This window comes from Idiotropiscis lumnitzeri, chromosome 10 (assembly GCF_059441095.1).
Source record: "Idiotropiscis lumnitzeri isolate Australia: NSW breed Sydney's pygmy pipehorse chromosome 10, RoL_Ilum_1.0, whole genome shotgun sequence".
NCBI lineage: Eukaryota > Metazoa > Chordata > Actinopteri > Syngnathiformes > Syngnathidae > Idiotropiscis > Idiotropiscis lumnitzeri.
In genome coordinates, this window is record NC_142400.1 from 2186845 (window position 1) to 2214046 (window position 27202).

The following is a 27202-nucleotide window of genomic DNA, read 5'->3' on the forward strand; positions in this document are numbered from 1 at the left end:
ACAAGCAAATGAGACCACGCTCGCAATCAATATTTTTTTCTTTGTGACCCTTTTCATGTTCCCGCTTCACATTCATCACGAGGCGCGACGCTAATGCGGCTTAATTGATTCCCGATCGCAAAAAAAAAAAAAAAGAAGCGCGAGGCCGCCCTGCGTCACGTCTGGAACGTAAGGAGTTCTTTCGCTTTTGATTTCCGATCCTCGAGTGAAAATGAGCTCAGCGACCGATTGTCGTCCAGGTGGAGCCTTCGAGAAGAAGCTTCACTTATCGCGATCATCCAGTTGCGAAATAAGCGTTCAAATTGAATGTTTATTTAGCGCTTAGCTAAGCTAGCTTTCGACGGAAGTGTTTACGAAATTTGTGGACGTTTCGTTCCAGGATTTGCGTTTTCATCCAAGGGAAAGGTTTTGAGCACATTTCAAATTTAGGTTTGGGATTAACGTCAAGATTTGAGTTGAATTTCAAACGAGGGTTGGCTTGCCAGCCGAAATTTTTTTTTTTTTTTTGATGTTACGGCCCAAATCGGCAAGTGAATCATCATTCTTTTATGTTTGTGCTTTTTGCGCACTCTCAGTTTGAAATATGTCCTGTTTTGGAATGAAAACAGATTTTCTTTCATCACATTCATCAGTCAAGCACCAAAATAATTGACGGATTCGTCGATTATTCCGATTGTTAGTTGCAGCCCTTGTAGTGGTTTGTCGTTTCAAATTAGGATTTCAATCTCGGTTCGGCTTTTTTTTTTTAATCTTTAAACAAGGTTTAGGGCATCCTAGTTGGGTTTCCGATCCAAATTCAGATTTCAAGTCTCGGTCACGGTTTCGAAGATGTGCTCGGTCATATCGTTGTTTCAATTCTCGGTTTCAAAAGTACGATTTCAATCGAGGGTGTCGACGGTTTCAAGCCACTCTTTGGGTTTTTAGCCCCCCCCCACATTTATTTTTTTTTTTTTTACGAATTTTATTTTTATTTAAATGTTAATTGCCAATGAAGGTCATTATTTAAAAAAATATTTAATTTTATATTATCAATTTTTAATTATTTAGTCGAATGGTGATACTTTGCTGCTTATCCTTGGTGTATTTCGGATCTTTCTCACCGTTGTTTTCATTGACAGTAGAACAAAGTGTCCGCAACAATTGATGTTTTGCGCTCTATTGGATTTGAAGTGCTTTTAAAAGCTTCAATGATGGACCTTGACATCAAACAGTCAAGTGGTCATTTAGGGAGCTCGCGGTGACGGTTTATTTAAATAAAAAAAAAAAAAGCGCAATGTCGGATTTGGAATGAAAGGCTTTCTCCTGTTTGTCGTCCAACGTCAATATTCCACACTGCCGCCATGTCGCAAACGCTCATTTAGAAAATGACCAAGTCAATGCTATTAGACGCTTGCTTGTTTTTCCACTTCATCATCTAAGCGAGCAGCCAAAGCTTTTCTGGGTTCTTTGAAAAAAAAAAAAAAAAAAAAAAAAAAGTGGAGACTCTGAAATAGAATTAAATCAATGTTGTCGTTGTACAAATCTTGTAACTGTTGATTTTGACACCTTTCATTGCCAAAAATTCTGACTCAACCATTTTGCATTTTAATAGTTCAACAAGTATTTCTTTCTGAGTCGCGTTTTTATTTCATTTTCTCGGGTCGAGTCTCTTAAAAATAAAAAAAGCAAATTGTGTCAACTTGCATGAATCTTGCTCAAATCTGGACCAACATTTTCAATTGTCATGTGCGTGTGGTAAATAATGTTTCAGTCATTATTTTGTCACAAAACACTTTTTTTGCATGAACTTGAGCAATCGTTGAAAATCGGAAAAAAAATAAATAAATCTGAACTCGTTCCCCAAGCCGTTGGTGTGAACGAGCCAATGAGACATTTTTTGCACTCGAGCGGGCGCGCCTTCCGTTGCGCAACGCCGATGTGGGAATTAACGGTGGCATTGATGTTTGCTCCTCTCCCATCCATGATTCACACAGCTTTCAATTTCTTTTATTAGATAATTGGATAATGCGCCCGCAGCTTGTTTGCGCGACAATCTTCTTGTCACGGGCCACCAAAGTGTATTTTAGACTATTTTGCAAAGTCACAGCTTACCATGGAGTAAAAAAAATAATAATAATAATTTGCAGTTTGCAAAGTGAATAGAGAGGAGGAGCTGCATGTGGGAGGGGGAGGGGCTAGACAACGAGGCAGAATGCGGCACCAACACACCACGTCGACGTCGACGATCGCATTTACTGCCATTGACTGCAAAAGACCTCAAAGATTTTTATTTTATTTTTTCTCCACTCGGCTGGCATTAAATGAGTTAATCGGTCGGAAAAGTTGCTAAATAAACTCAACACGAGCTCCTTTCTGCTCTGTCATGTTGTTCGTGGAAGCAGTGCACATCAGCTACAATGAGCTTTCAACTATTGAAAGGAGAGAGAAAAAAAAAAACAGCGCCATCAATAAAGCTAAATTAAAAGCCCAGCCCTCGTAAAGAGCGTGCCTCGAAACAAGTGGCGTTAATCTCGCTCCCCATCCGCCCCTCCCCCCACTTTCACACCCGCCGACCTCGACAACTAAAAGAGTCCAATTAATCTAATCAGTTGATCAATCAGTTGTGGACCTCCAGCTTTTTTCCGTGCTAATGCAGGCTATGACAGGCGCCGACCCTGCATTATTAATACCTCAATTCCTGGAGACAGTCGCCAGCCGCCCCCCCCCCCATGCCAACGGCCAGGGTCCATCGATCAGCCAGCGCTGCAAGGCCTCATGGGAAATCTCCAGCGGTGGGAGTGCAGATGGGAAAGTGTTGTGGATCTTGTAGATAGCTTGGAGGTCAATGAATCGAGAAGTTCTGTAAATGTGTTTGCGGGGGGGGGGGGGGGGGGGGGGGGTTCGGGTCGCCTTGGTGGAGGTTTACGAGATTCATATTTTTTTTTTTTTTCCCTCTTGGCTCCGACTCGTATGTGATGTCTTCTTAGCCAATCCGCTGGCAGCTGTTTTTATCACCTTTGTTAAATCATGTGGCGGTCAGGCCTTCATCAATCAGCGATCGATCAATCAACACAACAGGGTCATTCCCTGCGCTTTAATAAAATGGCCATCACAACACTGAGATGTAATAGCAGACAAAATGTACGTTCGAGAAAAACAAAAAAAAATGAGAGTAAAATGTTTGCTTTGTCTGGGCACAAAAAGACAAAAAAAAAAATAATAATAATGAAGAAAGAAAAGAAAAAAGAAATAAAAATGTCAAAAGAAAGAAATGTATGTCAGAAAAAAGGTGTGCCATGAAACTCCGCAAAAAGAAACAAAAATGTTATTTTGAAGCAAATGGACTCAAACATTGACATCGTGAATATCGTCCCGATAAATTACATTTAAAAAATACAACAAATTATTTAAAATATTTACCATGAAACAAAAATATACATGATTAACCAAATAAGCAAAATTTTAAAAAAAAAGGTAAGCTATGATGAATATTTTTAGTTAATGACACAAAATAAATATAAAATCAAACAATGCATGTTGTTTAAAAAATAAAAATCCGTTGTCACCCAAATGTTTTCCCGCCATTGTGTAAAACTTGGATCGGATTTTGCGTTGACGGCCTAAACAAGTTTGGGGCGAGGCACCCACGCTTGGATTGGTTGTTGCGAGCGTGGGTGGCGAGGCACAGCACGTGGCGGCGTATGTTCGCCACAAAGATGGCCGACATCTGCTGTGTGCGCCGTGCGAACACAAATTTGCTGCGTGGGCGCAAGTTCAGAGCCGACTCAACATTTTCTTTTCCTTTTAACTGCGCTACTTTGATCACTGCTTTTGTGATTACAGAAATTTGTTTTGGGTGTTTTTTTTGGGGGGGGGTGATGTGACAGCTGAGGTCCCATGGGGGGTCTTTGAGGGAAACCTCAGCGGGACCGCCCTCCCGAGTCGTGTTCAGTCCTCACACTAGTTTTGTTGTTCTTCTTTCTTAGGAACTTTCAAGAACCCGAGAGAGGCTTCAGCGGGAGATTTGACGCCGTCAGCGTCATTGCGTCCGGCAGAACCGTAAGTTGGTTGGGAACCTCTTTGATGTTTAGCCTCTAAGAGTTTGAATGCAAAGCTGTGGAAAAATTTGCTAACTTGGCCATAAAAATTGGTGGACAAAAATTTCTGTTGATAAAATCATCGATGGGGTAAAAGATTAGTTGGTGACAGTCAAAGCTGACTGTAGGTTGCCGTTTAACCTCTTTGATTTTGAACCTACTCGATAGATGTGATTGAGCTCTTTGACAGTTTCCCTCTTCAAATTTGACTGTAAGTGGACATTTTCTCCGCGAGCCACACTGTAAATGGTCTCTTCACCTCTTTGATGTTTTTCCTCTTTGACTCCGCATAGAAATTGATGCTGAAGACTTTGTTCTGACTGTAAGTTGACTTTGAGGCTCTTTTAACCTGACTGTTGATTTCAACCTCTTTGATGTTTTAACCCCTTCAAAACCTGACTTTTTTTTTTTTAAACCTTGTTGATCATGCCTCTTTGACGTTGATCCTAAGCAAGTCGTCGTTTAACGTCTATAAAGTTGAGCCTCTTTGAATGTCGAACCTCTTTGATTCTTATCGTCTTTGATCCAGGTTGTAAGTCGACTTTCCCTCTTGGCTGCTTAACGTTTTTATATTTTGTATTGTAAATTGACCACGTTGAGCGACTTTAAAGCCGTTTTTTTGTCAACCTCTTTGAAACCTTTTTGTCCGTTTACTTTTTACGTCTCGGATCCCGTCTAGGCGCATTGATCGTGACTAGGTGGCCTTTTCAGCCTCGCTGATAAGAAATTGAAGTGAAGCGAATGGTCAAGCCGACTGTCAGATGACTTTTCACACCTGTGATGATTTGCCGCTAATTGGACTTTGAATCCAACTGTAAATTTCGGTGTCTTTGATTGGAGCGTAAGCCAACGCTGACTCTGCCGTATTGACAATCGATCAATCAGTCGATTGATGGCCGGCTGGATGGCAGATTTCTGCCAGCTGTGTTGCCCGACAGAATTCAAAATGTCAACAACACGAGCTGAGCGATCCTGGCCGCGTTCCAAACGCTAATCGATAATCAATTTTCCACCTGGCAGCACAGCGGGCGGGAAAACAAATTCTCACTTTTTTTTCCACCTTTTGATTGAGAACAGAAGAAATGTCCATGATCCTGGACAGATGGCTATCGGGGATTGATTTCGTTTGCATTTTGCATGCCAGGAAGCACGGCTGAGTTGCGTACAATTTTGGAACTTCAACTTGGAGGCAAACAACATTGTGGGGCGACCACATGTCGGGGAAGAAGGCAATAAAAAGTCGATTTCAGCAAAAGTAGGATGGACTGGCGTTTTTAGCTTTCACGCTGGGCTTGGCGCGCTATTCAGAACAATTTGCCACTTCTCCTCAATCTCACACTGTTGTACAGTCCCGACAAAACACACACACACTTTTCTCCGTGCTGGTAGCCCCCCCCACCCCCACACCCACTCCTCACATGTCACTCAAAGTGAATAGAATCCGGCGGCTGGCGTGAGCGTCGGCTGGAATGCACCGAGTAGGCTTAGCATGCGCGTGTCCGAGTTCAAAAACGTCACTCGTCGGCCCGAACGTGAGCGACGACGAGCACAAAGGCGGCTCGTGTTTGCTCGAGTGTGACTGTAAACCCCGCAGGAGGCTCGCTATGTCGCTTATGTCATCCATTATTCAGCAGGGATATTGTTTGCTCTCATTAAGACTGAGACGAAGCGTTCACAATACGCACTTGACGTGCTTAAATGTTAATTCGCCTCCTCGCTGTCGCCAAAAACATTGGAAATTGTTTCTTGAGCTAATATTGTGTAGATATTTACAATGAAGCCCCGCTATGCTCATCATTTGTAGCATCCAGAGTCGCTAATGTAGCGCCGATGCTAATTCCTGTCGCATTTTACCTAGCTAGCTAGCTAGCTAGTGACACCTCCACCCCAAAAATGTTCCAATTTACCGAATGGCTCAATGCAGCCCCAGAAATCTGTTAGCTCAAGCGCTAGCTGGCGGCTAGCGTCGCTCGTCGCCGCTTGGAAAGCTCTGCGGGATATATTGCCGCCACCGGAGGCTTTCGGCGGATCGACTGCATTTTGTTGGTGGTTTTCAAAGCGTCATTTCAAATACGTTTTATTTATTTATTTATTTTTTCAATTCAAATTTGGCACGGTTGCTAACGCTCCTCTGTGGTGTGTCAAAACATTTTTCATTTAACAAGGACTTAAATAAAAGGTGATTTTAATTCTCTTGTTTTGTGTCAGTTTGACGGTAAACGCCAACGGCGAGAATGTATTGCCCTTTTTTTTTTTTACTTTTTTAAAAGTTATGTTGATTGTGCGTGGATCTGGAACAATAAATGCAGGTTGACTATAAATGAATAGAAAAATGAATTATTAAAATTTTGGGAAAACCAAAATGAATCCAACAATTATTCCACAACTCTTGACCATGTAAATGCTTGATGGGCCCCAATTGAAGCCCGCCAGCCAGATGTTGTGTGTTTGTTTTAATCTTCTAAGCTAGCCTTTGCAGCTGATGAACTGCGGTTCACCTCGCTTGCCGCCTTGGTGCATGCCCTGATTCCCCCCCCCCTCTCCGTGCCCACCCCTTGAGCAAACCCACGGCCCGGCCACTCGCGCTGGCGTCTGCTCTGACAAATTGGCGGTAGCGACGAGGCAGATGGCGACGGCGAGGAGACGGCTTGTCAAAGTGTTTTTGCGAGGCGGTGTCGACACGTGTCGTAAATTCTTCCAGCTCTGCTCCTGGCACGTGCCGACACACCGGAGACACCCCGACACGCACGCCACCCTACGCCGGCACCGCATTGGCATGAAGCTCGCGCCGTGTCTGCACGTCAAACACGACGCCGCGCTACGCTAGCTCGCGCTTTTGACAGCGCTGCTCGTTAGGACGTGTCCTCAGAATGCAAATGAGCTTCTTCAAAAATCTTGTTTACGTTTAAAAAAAAAAAAAAAAAAGTCATGCAGCGCTGTTCTGCTGTCTGCTGCCTCTGGAGGAAAGGAGTGGTAATGCACGCAAAGTTAAGCCGCTTGGTCTGGCTACTAAAGCCACGGTCACAAACGATAATTCGGGAAATTTGAATCTGTTTTCTTCCAATCAAAAGTCAGCAAAACTAAAGATGATCTGTAAAAATGTTCGCGCACGTCGGGAATCGGGCTGATTTTGAGCCACATTCGTCCATTCCTATCAAAAATAAGTCAAAGTCCGATTTTCAGATGATCTCTTAAGATGATCCCAACTCTTCCAACGATCAGGCCCAATTTAAGATTTTACTCTCCCTTCTGATCAAAATGAGAAAAGGCCGAGTTGTCAGATCTCTTTTAAGCGCCTCCGGACTGATTATCCCGTGGTGTGAAGTGTGTTAAGAATCCGTTTTCGTCCCGATCGACAAAACGTGGTGCGAATAACCGGGCTGATTTTGAACCTGTTCTCCCTCCAGATCCAAATCCGCAACGTCGCAGACCGATTGATGATCCCGTGGTGTGTGACGTGTCATTTTTATGTCGTCGTGTGGATTTTCTTTTTTTCCCGGAATATTTTGTTTTCTCCTGGCTCGCTCGGCTTAAAAATCACTTTTGAAAATCGATACGCGTGTACCTCGCTTAATTGCGTCTTGTAAACACGGAAACTTAGCGAACAGAAACCTTTGCGCACTTTTGTTTTGTTTGCGTTCAGATTCCGTCGGTTAATGAACAGCTGTTGTTTTTGTGCCGATGTGGCGAGTTGTGTGGCGTATTTGCGATTGTGGACGACGGAATGTGTGTGCGTTTCCGTTCCCAGGGTGCTTTGACATTTAGTGCGACATCTGGGACCTCGGCTCTGGCAAAGGTCCCGCGAATAACGTCAAAAAAAAAAAAAAAACATTTGCTGTCAAAGGCGTAAAGACAAGAATTGAGTCAGAATGCGTCTGTGTTGCTCATCCCATGATGCAATCTCAGTCACGCTGCATGCCGCTTATTATGGGATGTCGACATGAGACACGCTTGGGTGCAAGTTGGTTTCAAAGTGTTGAGTGCGGGAGAACGCTTGACGACATCTGCACGACCATCTTGTGATCGACTGCTGTGCTTTTTTTTCCCAGGGCAGATACGATACCGATTATGAGTAGTCGTGGAGGCCGATAACCGATATTTCAAGCCGATATTTATTTCTTGAAAAAAAAAAATTTTTTTTGTAAGATAAAAACTTCAGCGATTTACATCTTGGAAAATAGACTTAGTTTTAAAAGTCGAACAAAAAGTGCACTTTGCTCCCAGGCTCAGCTGAATGTCTTAAAGTTAAATGAAAACAAACATCTCGTTAAAGTTTACAGCAAATTGTTTTCTTTTAGTTGTGAGTTGTCGTAGACATTATTAAAAATTGGGCAGTCTGTTGCCTCCTGTAGTTTGTGTGATTCGAGGTGAAAAAGCAAGCAGGCAGCTTAGTGTTGATTGGCTGCTACCAAGGAACCAATCAGATGGCAGCTGTGGGCGGGCCAATCTGCTTCTGCACGCAGGGCCACCAGCACAGCAGAGAGAGAGCGAGAGAGCAAGTGTGCTGCAGCGATCCAAAATTAACCAGCTTTTGATTTATTGGGGAAAAAAAAGGCAGACGCCGATAATCGTAAAATGCCAAATATCGGCCCCGATAATCAATTGATTGCAAAGCCCCCCCGTCTGCCGTGAATCTTCTCAAACAAATTTCTCCAATTTGTTTTATTGAGGACATTTTGAGCGGGACCCCAGGGCCATGTTTTTCTCCTCTGAGAGTCTTCCAGGTCGCCGTCTTCACGTCCAAATATTTTTTTTCAGACTTTGGCAAGACCACGAGCCTCGCCTGGCGCATTAATTAGCGAGCGCAGCTCGTCATTGAGAGGGCCAATTAAACGTCCCGCGTCGCCGCTGGGGGGCCGAGACATCTGCGGCCTCGCTTCGCCAAAGGTTCTGACACGTCTATTCTGGTTCTTCATGTCACTCTGAACAATTATTTGGATTAAAACGCTCACTGTGTGATTTGCTGGACGACCACCACGGCAGTGCTTCCGCTGCACTTGCGTGAACACGTTCGGACTTGAAAGGCGACGAATGATTTGGATAAATAAGATTAGAGCGATGTTTGTATTTTTTTTTTCTCCCCTTCAATATTGCGATTGCGGGTTAATATGTGAAGATTTTTGTAGGTTGTATTTTTTTTTTAATTAAAAATTTCAATAATTGTCAGATTTATTACATAAATGCTTTGGTCTTGGGGACAGACAATTTAACATGCTGAGTTATATTCTTTAGCCACCAAGTCAAACAACGGTTAACTGGTTAAACACGTGATTTTAATAAACAAAAATGAGCACTCTATTTTATAAAACATAATAAAACAGGTGTGAAATGCAAATAAAAAAACATTATTTTTTTTTTTATAACGTGTAAATAAGTGAACGTGCATCAACGATTGACTCTCCAAAAGGCATTACAGCATCTTACTTTTTTCTGTTTTTGTAACTCACATTTTGGCTTACACAAAAAAAAAAAAAAAACTAAGCAAGGTCCCGTAACTCCAAACTTTTTTGCGGTTACATAGCCGTAACACATGCACACCATCATTCCGAGCATTATTTATTTTATTAAAAAAAAATTTTTTTTTTTAAACTGTATCCATTTTAAAATATTTTTCGATAAGTTTGAAATGATATTCTCAGTGTTTTGAGGATTTTAGTCTGGGCCACATTTGGTTCAACTATAAATATAAACGCTCCACAAATCCTTTTTTTTTTTTTTCCCCCTCACTATTTGTGAAATTTGCTTTCCATGGTGGTTTCCGGTCCTGACCCAAGAGCAGCGAGACCACTGAGACGCCCGAAGCCCACGATGTGGCTCTTTCCGGTCCCATCTGATCCTTTAATCTTCTCGTCTTTCGAGTTCTTTCCCTCAGAATCACTTGTCACCTTGCGCGCGAGACCATCATTTTCTCAGCTGTCACTCAAGCTCCTCCCACCAGAGGCTTCTTCTTAATGAGATTCTTCAAGGTCCTCGCGAAGGACACAAAAGAGTCCAAAAGAGTTGTGCGACGAGTTTGCACTTCGATGCGGCAGGCTTGAGGGGAACGGGAGACAACAGAAGCTCGTGTCACCGTATCGATCACTATTGATCCGCTCCGGGGTTCGGACGGCTGGAACCGGGCGGCCCCGGCTACCTCAGTCTCGTCATTCCCATCCATCCTTTTCATCGCGCATGCAGCTGTTGTCAGAAAAAAAAGTTCTCTTAAAAGTGACAAAAGAGCAAGACGTGTTCTGTTCTATGTTCGGCCAAAAATATTAGTAAGATCCAATAGCCGGTTCCGCTCGGTGGCAGGTCGGTCCAGTATTGATGGTTCAGTTCCGGTTTGAGCTACTGGGTCATAATACCTTGGACCTCGTCTTGGGCATGCATGTCCACCGCAGTCGGGTGTGGTCCAGTTCCATCCGATCTGGTCTCGTCCAATCCAGTCAAGTCCGATGAGGTCGGTTTTGTGGGTGGTACGATCTGGCTTGTTGCATTTTCTTTTTTGGTCCAGTTCAGTCTGTCTTGTTTGCGTCTGGTCCGGTTGGTTGTAATTCAATTTGGGCCAGTCTCATCTGGTACGGTCCAATCAGAGTTGATCTGCGTATTCTTGTCCGAAGTGATGGCTAAATGAAGTAGTTGTCGTATTTTTGGCCTCCAGTAGATGGCGCTCTCTGTTCAACATTGGGCTGAAAGCACAGTTCCGTCTTGTTTAGTCTGGTCCGGTCTGGTGTCGTATGGTCCGGTCAACCTCATAAGTGCGCGATGGCTGAAATGTTTTTGTCCGTTTTTTAACCGTTTGACATGAAGTTCCCCAGCTCGCTTCGGAGGCTTCCCGCTACATGCTCGCAATCGAGATTCTCATCATTCTCATTGCCGTGCGTGCCGCATCAGAACACTTTTTAAAAAAAAAATCAAAATGAAAAGGATAATGACCCTCTTCCTCGGTGGCGATCTCGTTAGCATGTGGCAGATGCTCATTAACTGCTGGTGTTAACAAGTGACTTGATTAGTGCGTCGGAAAGCAGCGGGCCCTCAAAGTGGACGTGGACGAAAGCCTCATCACGTCCCGTCTTATTTTGGGACTTAATTAAAGCCGCGACATCCTCGGGTGATTAGCGGCCGATTCCTTGCTGGCGAGCCGCTGGATGCTGTCCTTCAGCACCGTGTCCCTCCGCGGCGTTCACCATTTCCTCCACGTCCTCATTTATCCACTCGGCGGCCTGATGATGTCATCAGATGGAGCCGTCAGAAGGTCATCCGCCGCCGAGCGTCCCGCGAGGAAGATCCGTCCCCGTTGGACGCCTTCATCCTTCCTCCCGGAACGCGGCGTGACGCGCGGATGTCTCGTCGGAGCATAATTGGAGGCTTTTGCGGTGTGTCGCGGCGGTACGGCGGCCGCGGCGTGGCCCCTCAGACAATGACAAAGTGTTTAATGTGAGCAGGGGAAAGCGGGCGCCCGTCACGCCGCCGCCGTTATCTTAACGAGGCCTCTTTTCCGCCAAATAGTGCTCTTAGGGTGTACTTGTCTTCTGGAACCAAAATTGTTTGTATGTAAGAGCAGCACTTTGTCAAATTAGTTCATGCCGAACGCTTTTGTGCTGTTGCCGTGACAACCACGCTGGGCCAAGTTGCAGTGCGGTGAAAGATACAAAATGCAGCATCTTAAGAAAAGTCACTTTGTTTCTAAATTGGTGCTAATTGCTAAATTTGAGCCTGATTCCTCCTTTGCAATCAAAGTCAGCAAAGATCTGATTTAAGGTGTGTCTGGAAATGGTCCAGATTTTTTTTTTTTTTCTCAAAAAAAAAACGCAAATCGCAGTCAACACATACGGTGAACTTTTCAAAACATCAGAGCCACTTTTAGCTCAGCATGACGACGACACAGGACACCACCGGGGCCGCCCCGAACTCCACTTGACTGTCGGCCCGGACACAAATAGGAACTCCGAGAAGGAAGGTCGGCCGATACGAGCAAACATCGATCGCATTGTGACGCCCTTCGAGGGGAACGACGCAGCCGAGACGCTCGTGGTGGATACAAGCCATGACGATACGAGAGGTATCGGGTGGCGCTGTTCACTTGCCGGATGAATTATTAATACGGTGAAGTGGAGGGCGGGCAGCGGGGGGGGGCGCTTTGGGCTTGATGGTCGCTGGACGGCGCCCTGAATAATATTTTAACGTCTGAGCATTACCGACGGACCGCTGTGTATTATGAGTGACGGTGAGCGCGGCCCTCTCGGAAGTTCAAACTGAATAATTAACGTGCTTTGGTGGGATGAATACGACGCGGAACTTTTTTTTTTTTTTCCCATCCGTACTCTAAAATGATGGTCGTCTTCCATCGCAAAGCCGCCACACATGCTAAGCTAACCACTCTGCCGGCGGAGTCGTGATCGGATTGATGCGACCAATCAGGGGAGACGATCACATAAGGGCAAATGTTTTTCAACAGTTTCGAACCTCCGAAACCTCTCGGCTGTGAGGCAGACGCGCTAACGAGGTCGATGCTGCGAAGATGCATTTCCGCGTGAGGGTGACGTGCGATAACAACTCGAAGGTCCGGCGTATTAATGTGTGGTTAGCAATAAAAATAATAAGTCCGCGGTAGATTTTATCGTCGGCTCTTGGCCGCCACGACGCAGCCATTAAGAGCGTAATCAGAAGCACATTTCATCTCTTTTATCTGCGATCAGCCGCGGCCAGCAGTGAACCTGCGCACTCAGGACGCGGCGACTTCCTGCTGCATGGCATCAGCGCGTTATTAGACGGTTCGCATTTTAGCCCCTCGTGTTTTGCAACACTTTCCGTTATTGTTGTCTTCATATTTAATGAAGTGCAGGCAAATTTCATTTTTTTTAGCTAGCAAATCAATTTACTCGTACAATTAACTCAAATGCCTTTAATCTCATCCAGCCCCCCCGCCAAAAAGCACTTTTTTTTTTTTTTTGGTGATCGAGTAGCACTACTTTGTAAATGAATTAATAATGAAAATGCTAAAAGAGAGAGAGAGAGCGTTTGTTGTGATTTATCGTCCAGGCCAATTATCAAGGCCGATATTTTTCCGATAAACATGTGCTAATGCCATTAAAACTAAGTCAAGTTTTTGAGTTGTAATTTTTAAAAATTTTGACATTTCTTGCTTTATTTTTCAACCAATGAATATCTGCTTGAAATAGCGGTTATCGGCCTCCATGACTGCTAATAATCGGTATCAGCCCGGAAAAAGCACATCAGTCGTGTTAAGAAATACAACGCCTTGTAGTTGCTATTGCAATATGTTCAAATGTCAGCGTGTTTGTTCCATCTAACTCCTCTTCAGCCATGACACAGCAGAAAGTTAAAAACGTTGCCGGGGCGGAAAAACAAGCTCATGTGGACGCTAATGCCACAGCAGGAAAACAACCCATGACGGGAACGTGGACGGCGACAGGACAAACGTTTCATTGTGAGCTCGGCGCCGCGTTCCCCCGTACTGGCGTCCGGTGACAAGCGTTCGCTGGCTGCTAGCGTCTGTTAGCTTCGCCTTTGCACCTGCGACGGGAGAAAGTTTGCTAATTAGATTTCCAGAGGCTGACCACGCCGAGGTCCTCGCAGCAAATTGGAAGTGGGATCAGGGAGCGCCGGCCAATAATTGGGAGCACAAATCCCTTGCGGGCCACGACGGCGGACCGAAGGGTGTCAGACGGGGTGTCACGCTTCCAGTCAAGCTCCAATTACCGGACTTTGAAGGCGGTTGCCGCATATCGACACCTGCAGACATTCTCCGACTGGGAAAACGTTGACCATTGAGCGCATTGAAGGCTTTTCAAGCACAAGAGTCGAGGGAGTGAGTCGCTCACCTGTCTGGTGCCTTCGGAAGAAGAAGAAGGCATTCAACATTTTCCAGTCCAAGTATGACGTGGGAAAAACGAAACGCACTCCAGGGGGATCTCCGTTCCAAAAGTTGCATTAGCATTCCCAAAGACTGACAGCCGGAGTCGTTTAACATGACATCCATAAAGTCCATCCATTTTTTTCTACATCTTCTACTCATTAGAAACAAGCTTAAATGTACATTTGTGGCCGATGTGAGCACGTATCTCGCTGAGCGGCGAAGGCTAGCTAATGTGAGCGAACATAGCGAATGTCTTTTTTTTTCGTCAAGGTTACCAATATGTTTGCCAAACAATCACAAACAGTTTTAATGGCCGCAAACAATTTTTCCTGTCGGCATTGCATTTTGAACATGTTCAAAATGTCCTTTCCCTGGCAAAACCCAAAGTCTTTAAGTATCCTCACGTGCATACATTTTATGGCTGTCAAAATTAAAGCATTATCTCGATATTGATATTTTTAAAAATTCACGCAATTAAATATTTTCACTGCTAGCTCAGATTTATTTAATTCAAAATTAATTTGCATATCTTTCAAACACTGTACCATATAATCTGTACATTTTTAGCACATCTCAAAACAAAACACTGCAGGGTGCCCAAGTCATTACTGGGCCTTGAGAACCAAAAATGCTGGAGTGTGATGCTTTGGGCACAACTAAAGTTAGGAGGATTGTTAATTTAATTTAATAATTAATTCGTTAAAAAAAATGTAATTGCATGACAGCAGTAATATATTTGAAATGACGAATCTGCAGTACCCAAAGAAAACTCACACAAGTACGTTAAAATGTGCGAACCCAAGCCCGGCCCCGAACCGTAGAACTGTTAGCAGTGGAAGTCCTAGCTTGCCCCCAACAAGCGGCAGACAGAAATGAACTTGAAACGCAGTCAAACAAACGGAACGCTCGTTTTAATGCCGACGACGCGAAAGTCGAACGCGCATCAAACTCGTGTTACAATTTGTGGAAGCACAAACGACAACAAACATTAACGAGCGACAACAAAATGCTGCTTAGCAAAATGCTGCCAAACACGTTGCTAACCGCTAATCCGGACTACTGTCAAAAAAAACTAAAAACTAAAACAAAGATCTTATTCCATGCTGCCATTTTGAAAGCGTGGCAGACGGGCCGGTGAGGGTTGTGAGGCGACGGGTTGTGTCCCTTGCTCACCGTCCGTGCCACTCAGCCGCCTCTCACGGGAACGTCGCTTAACCTCAAACTGACACGAGTGACAGTTTGCTCCCGTCTCCGAGTTGGCCGGCGTCGACGTTCTCACGGCGGCCCGACGTCCCCGAAGCTTTGAGCTCCCGTTCAGGAGCTCGCCGCGGTTGACGTCCGAGTCGAGGACGAACGACAGCGGAGGGAAGACGCGGGCTGACCGCGCTTTCCGTCCTGGAAGATCAATAAAACATCTACCTAATGTAGCCGTAACATTAATTAGGGGGGGGCGGTTGTCGTGACAACGAGAGCTCGTTAAACAGACATTAAATATGTGCCTGCTAATTGAATGATGGATTTTGGATTGGGGCTAGCATGGTGGTGTAGTGGTTTATTGTGTGTGCCTCGCAGTCAAGAGGAATCTCAGCCTGTGACGAGCATAGTAGAAAATGCGAAGCATAAATATGCTGTCTTGATGTTCATTCCTCGCATCCTCCTCTCTTAGTGCACATTGATTTCTTTTTATTCTTTCCCATTCTGTGCGCGGTGTTATGTTGTCTGTTTTTTTGGGCCTGAAGTGGACAAAGCAGAATCAATTCAACAAAAGGTTCCCTTCTGTGCGCTGAAGCTGACGCAACGTTTTTGTCTTGTGGGCAGCGAACGAACGACGTCGGCGGCCCGTTGCCGAGCGAGCCCGTGAGTCTGTGTCAGCAGAAGATGAAAAATTTGTGACAACACGACAATCTTCAAGACTTTGTGATTCTGTTTGAGTCTTTGCGTCCTCGCAACTCGTTGAAAATGTTCCACAAGCACAACATGAAGACGTCTGCAAGCAGTTTTGATTAATGATCGAGTCATTCCAAGCAAGGAAATGTGGTTGAGATTTTTTTCCCACATTATTACAGTTTAATACGCGATTTTTTTTTCAATTAAAAAAAAAAGCTGCAAATTCATCTGTATTACAATAAATAGTATCCAATTTATTTTTATTTTTTTCAGATTCTTTTTGCTTGTAAAGCGAGCGAGTTGAGTTCACTGCTGCCTTGTAGTATTCCGATGTCGATTTTCTTTCTTGCAAGTCAAAGGAAAAAAAAAGCAACTCTGATATCTCAAAGCGCCGCCGTTTGTTGCATATTTATGCGAGCATGGTCCACCCGCTGACGTTGATCTTGTACGATGGAATTAGACACTCGCTTTGATGTCATTAACGGCGCCCAAATGGGCCTCCAAAGCAATTCTTCATTTGACTGATGAGTCCGCAGCTGACTTTGGTCAAGAGGCGGGGTCCACCATCAGCTGGTCACCAACCAATTGCAGATAATAAATACAAAATGCACTTTTTTTTCCAGGTCGGAGGTGAGCCGTGGTGGGCAGGGGGGTCATGTGTTCCTGCTGAGTCGTCACTTTGGGGGGCCACCATGAGGCGGACGCCGCCTCCACTCCACTCGCCCAGCTCGCCACCCTCGCCCCTCCCCTTCCTGCTCATGCTGCTGCTGCTGTTGGGCACCGCCACCTCCTTGCCGCCGCCCACCGGTGGCGCCGCCCCCTTCCCTCAGGACCTGGAGCCCATCAGCGTCGTCGGACGAGACTGTGAGTACAGCATCCACGTGCTAGTTGCCGGGGCAACGCCTGCTGGCAGGCCCGGAGTGAAGTTTATAATTGGCTCCAGATGCGGCATGGCGCTTTGGCGGCGCTTTGGTCTGTCTCACTTGACGCTCCTTCGCTCAACTTCGACACCCAGCACTACTTTTATATTAGACAAGGCTTTGGCCTGTGCACACAAGCAGACATTGGTCCCTCAAGGCAGGGCGGGGAGTCGGCTTACCGTGTTTGGCAACATTCCTCACCTAATCGATGCTCCCCCTACTACAAGGTGGCACCAAAGCACTACATGTATATTTGGTATTTTTGGTTGAGCACAAAAAGAGAAAATAGAATGAATTGTGAATGTGCCGGTGAACACTTGACACTCGTGCTCATGAACACGCATACACGACGCACGTTCACATATGTGCACGTGTACAAGGAGACATGTGCACATAACACGCGTTACAGAGATGCAAACGCATGAATGCACGTTATTTATTTATTTATTTTATTCTTTAATTGCGTGATGCGCACAACGGCACCATTGAGCCTGCAACTAAATAACACAAAGGAATCGAATTGAACACGCGCACGGTTTGCTTGCTCTCCTGTCAGTTGCAAAAAAAATAAAATAAAATAAAACACGCACATTGGCGACCTTTGATCACCTCAAGTCATGAAATAAACTGACTAAAAGCAGATTGTGATACGCGCGTGCGCATGGTGGGAGCCGTTGACTAATGAAGATGATTTCGGCTCACGTTGCATTTCCCGATTATTGTAAATTCTCGAGTATTCGCTTTTCCTCTGACAGACGGTGGGAAAACCACAAAGCAAACGTAAACAAAAAACCGCCGCTGACCTCCTGCGACCCGCTGAGTTCGATGTGAACATTTATGTCAACGTCTCTTCCTTCCTTTATTTATTTATTTATTTATTTTTTTTTTAACCTTTCAATAGTCTCTTAACTTTTTTGGCAAACGCTTTCGGCCAATTGAAACCCATGAAAAGTTGACTTGTTTCGTTCACGGCTCGATTGGATTTTACTGCACGATGTAATTGAAACATTTTTGGATGGAGGAGAAATCGCAACGTTATAATGCAGGTCACCGAATGGCCGATTATTTATTTCTTTATTAATTTATTTTCCGTACGCAATTGAATCATTCTTGACCACTCCTCGTTTAGCTGGACGGAGGGAAAAAAAAAAGTGTGTGACAGTCCCTCCGGACCTTTGGTCACGGGAGCGGCGTCACGACGCGAAGAAGTGACGGCACCTAATGGATGGGCGCGAGATGTCGTTGCGAGCGCTCTAATGGATCTCGGTGGAGGCGAGGGCCGGCCATTAGCGGAAGTAGCCGTGTCTGCGCTAATAGAGGCGGCCGGCGTAATGAGAGCCATTTGTCAGCCGAGGGTCCGGCAGGTGACGCCGTTACAACGGGTCCCCCTTCCGAAATGGAGTCCATAAAAGTGCTGGCGGAGTCACTTAGGAGTCGGAGAGGCAATGTTTGGACTGCTCAGTAGATTTGTCGACTTGGAGGGGAAAAAAGAATGGAAGCGGAACTCCGCTTGAACGATTCACGGCAAACACGGATGGATGAAGTCATGTTCATTTGGGAAGTCTGTTAGCTTCATGCTAATATACTGCGAAATGCCATTGACGGGCTAACGCGAGGCACACCAACAATTGCGCAATGAGATATTCCATATGTTTTCTCCGTAAAGACACGATGGTGGAATTGTCACGGAAGAAGTCGATTGCCACAAAGAAGAGAATAATTGCCGATGATTGGTCGCCCTGTTCACTGACTGCATGGTGACAGAAACTCCCCACGCTTTGCTTTTTAGCCACAGTGGCTTATGAAATTGTAAATATCGTTCGTGATTATTTTGTAAAGAATATATATTTCCTCAAAAAAAGTGGATCGGCAAGGTCCATTCTTTTTGGTTTTGCTGAACAAAATGAAGACAATTTGATTTTAGTTCTCAAGATAAATGTGAGAAAGTGAACAATTCCAGCTTTTTTTTCCTGGTATTTACATTTCTAGAAGTTCAAAATCATGCCTGATTAGCTTAAATCATACAATCCCAGCCATTTTCACGAGAGGAAAAACCTCAATCACACCCTTTTTTTCCTGGATTTTGACTGATTTTCCAAGGCCTACAGAATATAGTGTATTAAAGATAAAAACTTGGAGCTATGATGCAAAAAAAAAAAAAAAGGCTAAGACGTATAAATACGTCTTCGGGAGGCAAGGACTACAATTTTGAAAAAGGATATATACGTGGATAGAATGAGTTAAGGTCTGATGATTGACTTGGCCAGTCATTTTTTTTATGACGCAACTCAAGACGGATGAATTCTGAAAACTATTTTTTTTCCTGGCAATTTTCAGAAAATGCGAAAATCAAACAAGCGAATTTCCATCATTATGGTCATTTTATTTTAAGGCCAGATTGGCCAGCCCTTCAAAAAAACACATTTAAAACACCTCCAATGATGTCAGGGAACATTTTTTTTTTTGTCGTCTGCGCCTCTCCGTTGAAAAGAAAATCCCTCAAAAGCTGTGGTGATGACTTTCTGTTTTGCAAATTGCTCTTTTGTGGTCCCGCAAGTGAAGAAAGTAACGTCGGCGCTTCTCATGTTTGTTGCGCTTTGATCAGTGCGTTCGGGAAAAGGCCTCGGCAGGGATTCCAACACGTCGAGGGAAACTCTCGCTGGGTGAAGGTCCGGCCTTTGAAATGACTTCAATCTTCCGCCGGTCGATTTTAGACGAGCATTTGAACGGAATCCCTGCTGGGAGAATCATTTGCGTTCATTCAATTGTCTTCCTTTTATGGAGCCGCTCAGCTCCGATGGGAACTTTTGCCACTTTGGGCGCTTCCTCTTCCTCGCCGGAAACGCGACTTGGAGGACGCGTCCGTCCTCTCGATGGTAAAAATTGAACACGACATCCCGACATGCTGCACTGGGAATGAGTCGGATTCATGTTTGTTTTTTGTTTTTTTTGTCTTCATCCTGCTCTTGTTTTTTCATTTTCTATTGTGAACTTGTTTTTTAAAAATCAACAATCTTTGTCCTGTTCATGACTTCTTTTTGCTCCTTTTTTTGTCTTATTTTCTTCTTGATTTTAGCTCTTATTCGTCTTTTTTTTTCCCTTCCTTCATTTTCGTCTGCCTCCTCGTCATCTTCTTGACCATCTTATTCTTTTCTCTTTGCTCTTTTCTTTGTCACGTTCATCTTTTTTTTCTTTTTTGTCTTCTTATTTATTCAACTTTTTTTTTGTTGTCTGTTTCTTGTTAGTGTTCATCAAAAGCCACTCTTTATCATGTTCTTTTTTTCTCCTCTGTGTGCAGAACAGATTTCTTTTCCTTTTTAATTATGAGCAAGTCCATGACCTGTTTTTTTTTTTTCTTTTTTTCAAAAAATTCAAATGTTCCATTTCTTCGTCTTCGCCTTCTTTCACTGAAGCAGCAGTTGTTCCTCTTTTTTGTCTTTGTCCTCTTCTTTCCTACCGTCTTTTCCTGACGCTTCCTTTCCTTCTTCCCCATCTTAATGCAGTGGTCCACAACCACTGGTCCGCGGCCCAAAATTGGTCCGTGTCCGGACGGCTTTGGACCGGGCCTCACAAATGAAAGGGAAAAAAAAATAACTTTCAGTACTTCTGGTTTATTTATTATTCAAGGATGAAAAATATTTTATTTTGAAAAGAGTCCGGCTTCTCTCCATTACATCGGACTCTTGATGCTAATTGTTGGCGGTCCGCGAAAAAACTAGGGACTCATATGAATCGGTCTGAGGTGGAAAAAAAAATTGGGCGACCACTGACTTGATAGATTCACTTGGAAAATCAAAATCTTCCTTCTCATCTTCTCATCATCTGCTTTTTCTTCTCACACACACACAAAAAAACGTGTAGACAACTTCCAGGATTTGTGCTCTTGTTCCTCAATGACACTTTTCTGTTGTCAATTTTTTTTTCTTACAAATGTTTATTTGTTGTCCCCCCCGCTGCAGCTTCCTACTTGTTCCCCAGTTTCCAAGGCTTGACAGAGGACAATGACACGGAACGTCTCGGTCTGGACTTCCAGAGGATGCTGAGGATTAACCACATGCTCTACGTCGCCGCACGGTCAGTCCACCCTTGGGGGCGAAATCACGATATTACCTCGAGTGATAGGAAAAAAATGTAAAAAGTCTCTTGTTTATCTGCTCGTCGCTGGATCAGATTCCCACCACTAATTGTTCCCACGTGTTGGCTCACGTTTGCTCCTGACGGATGGTTCAGAGAGTTGCTTGCTGAACGTGTTTCCAAAGTTTTAGTTTCGGTCGTCAAGCCATGTCTGTTGGCAAATTTGCTTTGGGTTTTTTTTTAAAAAGAAAAAAAATTCTCGATTTAGTGCTAGGCTAACAATTAGCATCTCCTTCTCTTCCACAGGGATCACGTTTTTGCAATCAATCTGGCGGCGTCCTCGGAGCAAATCCTCCCGCAGCAGGTAAGAGCGGTCGCCGCGCGTCATCACGTGATCTCGCCGCGCTTGTTTTCTCGCTCAGGCGGGAAACGTCGACGTCTCGTTATTCCGCCACGGGAGCGTTCAAGTGTTTTCCAATCACGGATCCAATCGGCTCGGAGCTCCGCGCCGCCCGGGAAGCCGGCCTCATTTGTCAAACATGATTGGACTTAAATAAAACGTGGCGAGCGGCCCCTCGCCGCCGCCGCCACCTCTTTGTATTGAGATGAGCGGCCAAGATGGATGCCGCCGCCGATTAGTCGGCCTTGTCGCCCGCGCACGCATGCCGAACGTTCGGTTGAGCTAATCCATCTCCTGATGCTCCCACGAGCAACTCTTGTGGTGTGTTGATTTGCGTTACGGTGACTTGTGTTGTTTTGTGGTGTGCTTTGCGTCGTTTTGTCTTTTGTGTTGTGGTTGTGCTTGTCTTGCTTTCTCACCACTTTGCTTGCGGTGTGTGTGTGTGTTGTTTTGTTGTGTGTTTTGGGGTGTTGGGTTAGGTTGCGTATTGCTGGGTTGGAATGTGATTCGTTTGCCGGGTCTTGTGTGTGGCGTGTTCACCTTCACGATGTGTGAGTGAAAAATTAGAGGGTGCGAGATGGCACAAGTCTGATTCCTGTCACAGACGGTGTTTGGAATCATCACTCGTTTGCTACTTCCTTACCGTGAACTATATGCGTCACTCGTCAGTCCAATTAAAAAAAAAAAAAAAAAAGTTGTTGAGCGCTACTCAGGCTCAGTTAATTAATTCATCGCTGTCGCATAATTACAACGTACTAAATCAACGTCAGCTGCTCATCTTTGTCTTCATCTCTTTTGTCTTCTTTGGTCTCACGCATACCGTAGCTTAGCTTCATTTTCTCTCCTTAGCTTGGTTTCATCCAATAATAATTTCAGTTTGGTGTCTTTGTTCCTTCTTCTGATGTCTTCTTAGCTTAGCTTTATCTGCTTTCGTTAGCTTAGCTGCCTCTTAAACTTAGGTTCATGTTTTTCTCCAGGTTTTTCATAGTTTAGCTTCATATTAGCTTGGCTTCCGCTCAGCTTAGCTTCTCCATGTTTCTTTGGTTAGCTTCATTTTAGCGCAGCTTATTCCTAGCACCTTTTCAAGTTTTATGTGTCTGTTTTCTCCTCTTAGCTTAGCCTCATCTCAACATTTTAGCTTAGCTTCACCTTTGCGCCATAGCTTAGCTGCTTTTTCGCATTTCATTACCCTAGTATTTTTTTCCTCTTCTTAACTATTTCTTATCTTAGCTTCATCTTAGCTTGTCAGCTTCTTCCTAGCGCCTTTTCAACTTTGTGTTTTCTTCTCAACATCTCCTTAGCTTAGCCGCTTCATCGACCTCATTATGTTTTTGCCAAGGTTTTCGTTCACGTTTTCATAGCTTAGCTTCATCTCGGATTGGCTTCTTATCAGCTTTACACCTTTTCAACTTTTTGCGTTTACTTCTCTTCTTAGCTTAGCTTCACCTTTTCTACGTAGCTTAGCTGCTTCTTAGCATCTCCTTAGCCTAATATCTTTTCCTCTTCCTAACTTTTTCTTATCTATGCTTCATCTTAGCTTAGCATTTTCTCAGTTTAGCTTCTTCCTGTTTCCCATCAAATTTGTTTTGGCAGAAGCTGACATGGAAGACGAAGGACGTGGACAAGTGCACGGTGCGAGGGAAGAACAGCGTAAGTATCTCATGTACGCATTCTCATCCTCACTCACATGCGCTGACGTCGGATTATTTTTTTTTCCAGGACGAATGTTACAATTACATCAAAGTTTTGGTGCCCCGCAACGATGAGACGCTGTTTGCTTGCGGTACAAACGCCTTCAACCCCACATGCCGCAACTACAAGGTACCGCCACCTCATTCCAGGAATAATATTTAAAAGAGAATTATGGTGTGAAATTATTGAGTTTTTCAACAAATACACCTAACTTTGTGCGAGCAGTTCATGTCCCCTTTAAAAAAATGAATGTATCGTAAACGTGATTGTAGAGTCATGTTGTGTCATCAGATGTCGACTTTGGAGCAGGACGGGGAAGAAATGGTCGGTCAGGCTCGTTGTCCCTTCGAGTCGCATCAGTCCAACGTTGGGCTTTTTGCAGGTATGTTAAATGCTGGTTGGCAGTCCGGAGAATATCGGCCTTTGTGGAGTTTGCTTGTCATCCTCGTGCGCCTTTGACATTTTCTTTTTCTGCCAAATTCCAAAAATCATTTTTAGCTACGAAATTGTCCAGAGGTAGAAGTGAATGCTTGTCTGTGTGTGCCCTGACATCGAGAGGCCGAAATTAGACCTCAGGTCACCTGAGACTCTAATTAGGACAGGCGCAATAAAAAAATGGATGACATCGACAGTGCATCTTATTTGTATTTTTTTTATTTATTTATTTTTTTAATGCAATTGTCTCTTTTTAATAATGACTCATTTTAAAGTCACAATCAAGTCACTGATGATGTGAATGATTTATCACAATTATCTATAATCATCAACAATGATTTAACAGGTTTTGAAACAGATAAACATTTATATTCAACATCCAGCGTTTCCATATTTGGAATGTCTTTGGTGGGCTATTTTCTGAACACGCCTGCGGGCTAATCGTGCACCAAATTGGTGACCGCTGGTGTACCGTAAGCGTTCCTTTGCAGGAGGTTGGGACTGAGCCCTGCCACGAATGTTGTTTGTTCGAGCACCAAAACAGCAAAAAGTTGATTTTAATTTTATTTAATTTTATTTTTTTATTTGTTTATTTTTTTTATTTTATTTTTTTTATTTTTATTTTTATTTGTATTTCAGCAAATAATTTAGCATACTGTTGGTTCCCAAAAATATACAATGCTCTGAATTTGCGAGTAGTGAATGACAAAAAAAAAATGGTGACTGTTTTTCTGTTTTGTCTTGTCCCGCAGGAGGTGACTTCTACTCAGCGACCATGACTGACTTCTTGGCGAGCGACGCGGTGATCTACCGCAGCCTGGGCGAGAGTCGCCCCGTCCTACGGACCGTCAAGTACGATTCAAAATGGCTTCGAGGTGAGCACATGCCGTCCATGTCGCCGTTGCTTTTTTTTTGCCGCGATGATTAACGGAGTGGCGCGTTTCCGTTCCTCGACACCAGAGCCTCACTTCCTGCACGCCATCGAGTACGGCAACTTTGTGTACTTCTTCTTCAGCGAGATCGCTGTGGAGTACACGTCGCTGGGCAAGGTGAGACCGTCGGCAAAAATGTGGCGTGACGTCGTCCAACACAAATAGCCATCACGCAATTGCACCTAGCAGTCAAGTGTGGTGAAGAAGCTAACGATGTTATCTCACTGATCGTTAGTCGTGATTAAATTGTGTTATCACCACAGCATTTAATTACCGAGTCACCCAAATAGACTTGCCAATTAGTTTGGCCGTTTGGCTCACGCTATGGCCGAATACTCTTATCCCTCACGTCCACGCTGACAACTTTACCGACTATGGTTATTACATTATAATAGCTAATGTCGCTAACACTGTTAGCTAATTCATGTTTCACGTTTGTCCATCCAAGCTGAGATTGGCATCTGTAGAGAAACCTGCACTTGGGGAGGGATTATGTATTTTAGCTGCACAGTAAGATCATAGTGGTGCAATATTAAGTGTCTCGCGTTTCATAAATAGTCAGCAAACAATAATGTTGACTTGGTTGTTTAAGTTAACACTCAAGGCGAGAACAACAGACGCACAACTATTTGTATACAAGACGTTAAAAAGTTTTTTTTTGTTTTTTTTAACATAATGTGTCCTGGCTCTCTGGCGCCCTCTAGGTGGTTTTCTCCAGAGTGGCGCGCGTGTGCAAGAACGACAATGGCGGTTCTCCTCGGGTTCTGGAGCGCTACTGGACGTCCTTCCTGAAGGCTCGCCTCAACTGCTCCGTGCCCGGCGACTCCTTCTTCTACTTCGACGTGTTGCAGTCTCTCACGAACGTGCTGCAGATCAACCGCCGGCCCGCCGTGCTCGGTGTCTTCACCACGCAGGCCAACAGGTCGGTATCACGGCGACTCCAGCTCACCTGTGACTGACTGCCGAGCGGTTTGTTATTTACGTGGCGACTGGTCTCACGCCGTGGTCTTTTGCCGATCTTCCCGCAGCATCACCGGCTCGGCCGTGTGCGCCTTCTACATGGACGACATCGAGAAGGCCTTCAGCGGGAAGTTCAAGGAGCAGAAGAACAGCGAGGCGGCCTGGACGCCCGTCCCCGACGAGCAGGTCCCCAAACCAAGGTGATGCTCCTTCCTAGCTTAGCGTCCTCTTAGCTTAGCTTTTTCTTTGACCGGGTTCTGTCGTTGCTCAGGCCCGGCTGCTGCGCCGGCGAAGGCTCCGCTGCCGACCTGAAGTCGTCCACCGCCTTCCCCGACGACATGCTGACATTCATCAAGTCCTACCCGCTCATGGATGAGGCCGTGCCCTCCGCCAATAACAGGCCACTTTTCACCAGGACCACCAGCAGGTACGTGTGGGACCGCAAAACCCCCAATGAGTTCTTCCATGCGTTTCATGGGCTTGGACCCATCAGAATGATTTGATAACATCTGACGTGTGTACAGAGGAGAAAATATTCCATGGACTCATCATCTGAAGGGGCAATTAAAAATAACTACCGTTCGCACCTGTAGCTGACATAGGAATTAAAATGTAGAAAATTGAAGATATTTTAACAGTTGAATTTCAAAAATGCAACTTTACTCTCATAATATGCTATTTATTTTTTTTCTAAAATATCGCGCTTTTTTTTTTCAGTTATAATGAGAAAAAAGTTATGGTCTGAGAATAGTTCTATCAATAGACAAATAAATTTTACCCTTACGAAAATTTTAAAGATGATTGATAAAAAAATGCTAGAACTATATTCTTGGAGAAATGCACTTTTTGTTCTATAAAAAAATAATATATATATATATATATATATATATATATATATATATATATATATTTATTTATTTATTTATTTTTATTTTATTTTATTTATTTATTTATTTTTATTTTTATTTTTTTTTGCAGAGATGTCCCAATCATATCAGCGTTTTTAATTAGCACTAATCTGCAATAAAATGTAGTCGTTAATTTTATCGGTGATGGGATTTATTTCAAATTTTGCGGCGACATCTTTGGGACCTCCAAGGGGTCCGGGGACCCCAGATTGAGAACCACTGCTACCAAATAGCTCCATCTGAAATCCCTGCAGGTGCATTCTAGATAAACACACCAGCATCTGTTGCCCCCCCCCCGCAGGGCGAGTGATGGCCTGACAGTTGTGAGCGCTTCTAGAAACAAAGCAGAGCCCATTAAAAGGCTCAAGGTGCCCTTCAGCCGCGCACTTCAGCCGCTTCATGAGAACTTGCAACGCGCAGAAGCTTATATTCAAAAGAGACGAGCAAGCGGGATCGATGTCGAGCTGTGGAGGGGAAGGAGAGATGGATTAACAGGTGAAGGTGAACGAGGGCGCGCTGGTGAGGCGGGAAGATCAGATGATTGATTTATTTTTATTTTTTTTTTCTCACGATAGTGTGGGAATAATCTCAAGAACAAGATAAGAACAGTCCCAACAACAATGCAAAGTGCATGAATGATGCCCAGAACCAGAACGATCCCAAAAAGAAGAAAAGGAAAAAAAAAATCCCAAGAACAATTTGATCCCAACAACCAAAACAATCCCAGAATATTTCCAGGACGAATGACAAAAACTGCAAAAAAAAAAAAACAAGAAATATCCCAAAAATAAGACTCGATTGACGAGCCGGTTTATTCCATGTTGTGATGTTTGTGTTGGCCCAGGTTCAAGTTGACTCAGATCGCAGTGGACACGTCCGCCGGTCCCAACAGGAACTTCACGGTGATCTTTTTGGGTTCGGAGGACGGCCGAGTTCTGAAAGTTCTCGCCAGCACGGACGGAAACAACCAAACGCTCAGCACCACACTCCTGGAGGACATCAACGTCTACAACCACAACAAGTAACCACCTGACATTCCGCTTTCTTCTTTGAACATCG

General features: G+C 44.3%; 1 protein-coding gene across 2 annotated transcripts in view; it reads left to right on the forward strand.

Annotated features, from left to right (window-relative positions):
* Positions 1-27202, forward strand: part of sema6cb (semaphorin 6Cb) — an 81041-nt gene that overhangs the window by 35447 nt on the left and 18392 nt on the right. For both annotated transcript variants that reach the window (XM_088306967.1, XM_088306968.1), the window contains exons 3-15: positions 3966-4038; positions 16446-16686; positions 20702-20816; positions 21123-21180; positions 22810-22866; positions 22936-23037; positions 23200-23290; positions 24096-24218; positions 24304-24392; positions 24980-25197; positions 25304-25435; positions 25507-25662; positions 26988-27164. In XM_088306967.1, the coding sequence (XP_088163093.1) occupies positions 16515-16686; positions 20702-20816; positions 21123-21180; positions 22810-22866; positions 22936-23037; positions 23200-23290; positions 24096-24218; positions 24304-24392; positions 24980-25197; positions 25304-25435; positions 25507-25662; positions 26988-27164 (1490 nt within the window). In that variant the 5' untranslated portion in view covers positions 3966-4038; positions 16446-16514. The remainder of the gene's footprint in view (positions 1-3965; positions 4039-16445; positions 16687-20701; positions 20817-21122; positions 21181-22809; positions 22867-22935; positions 23038-23199; positions 23291-24095; positions 24219-24303; positions 24393-24979; positions 25198-25303; positions 25436-25506; positions 25663-26987; positions 27165-27202) is intronic.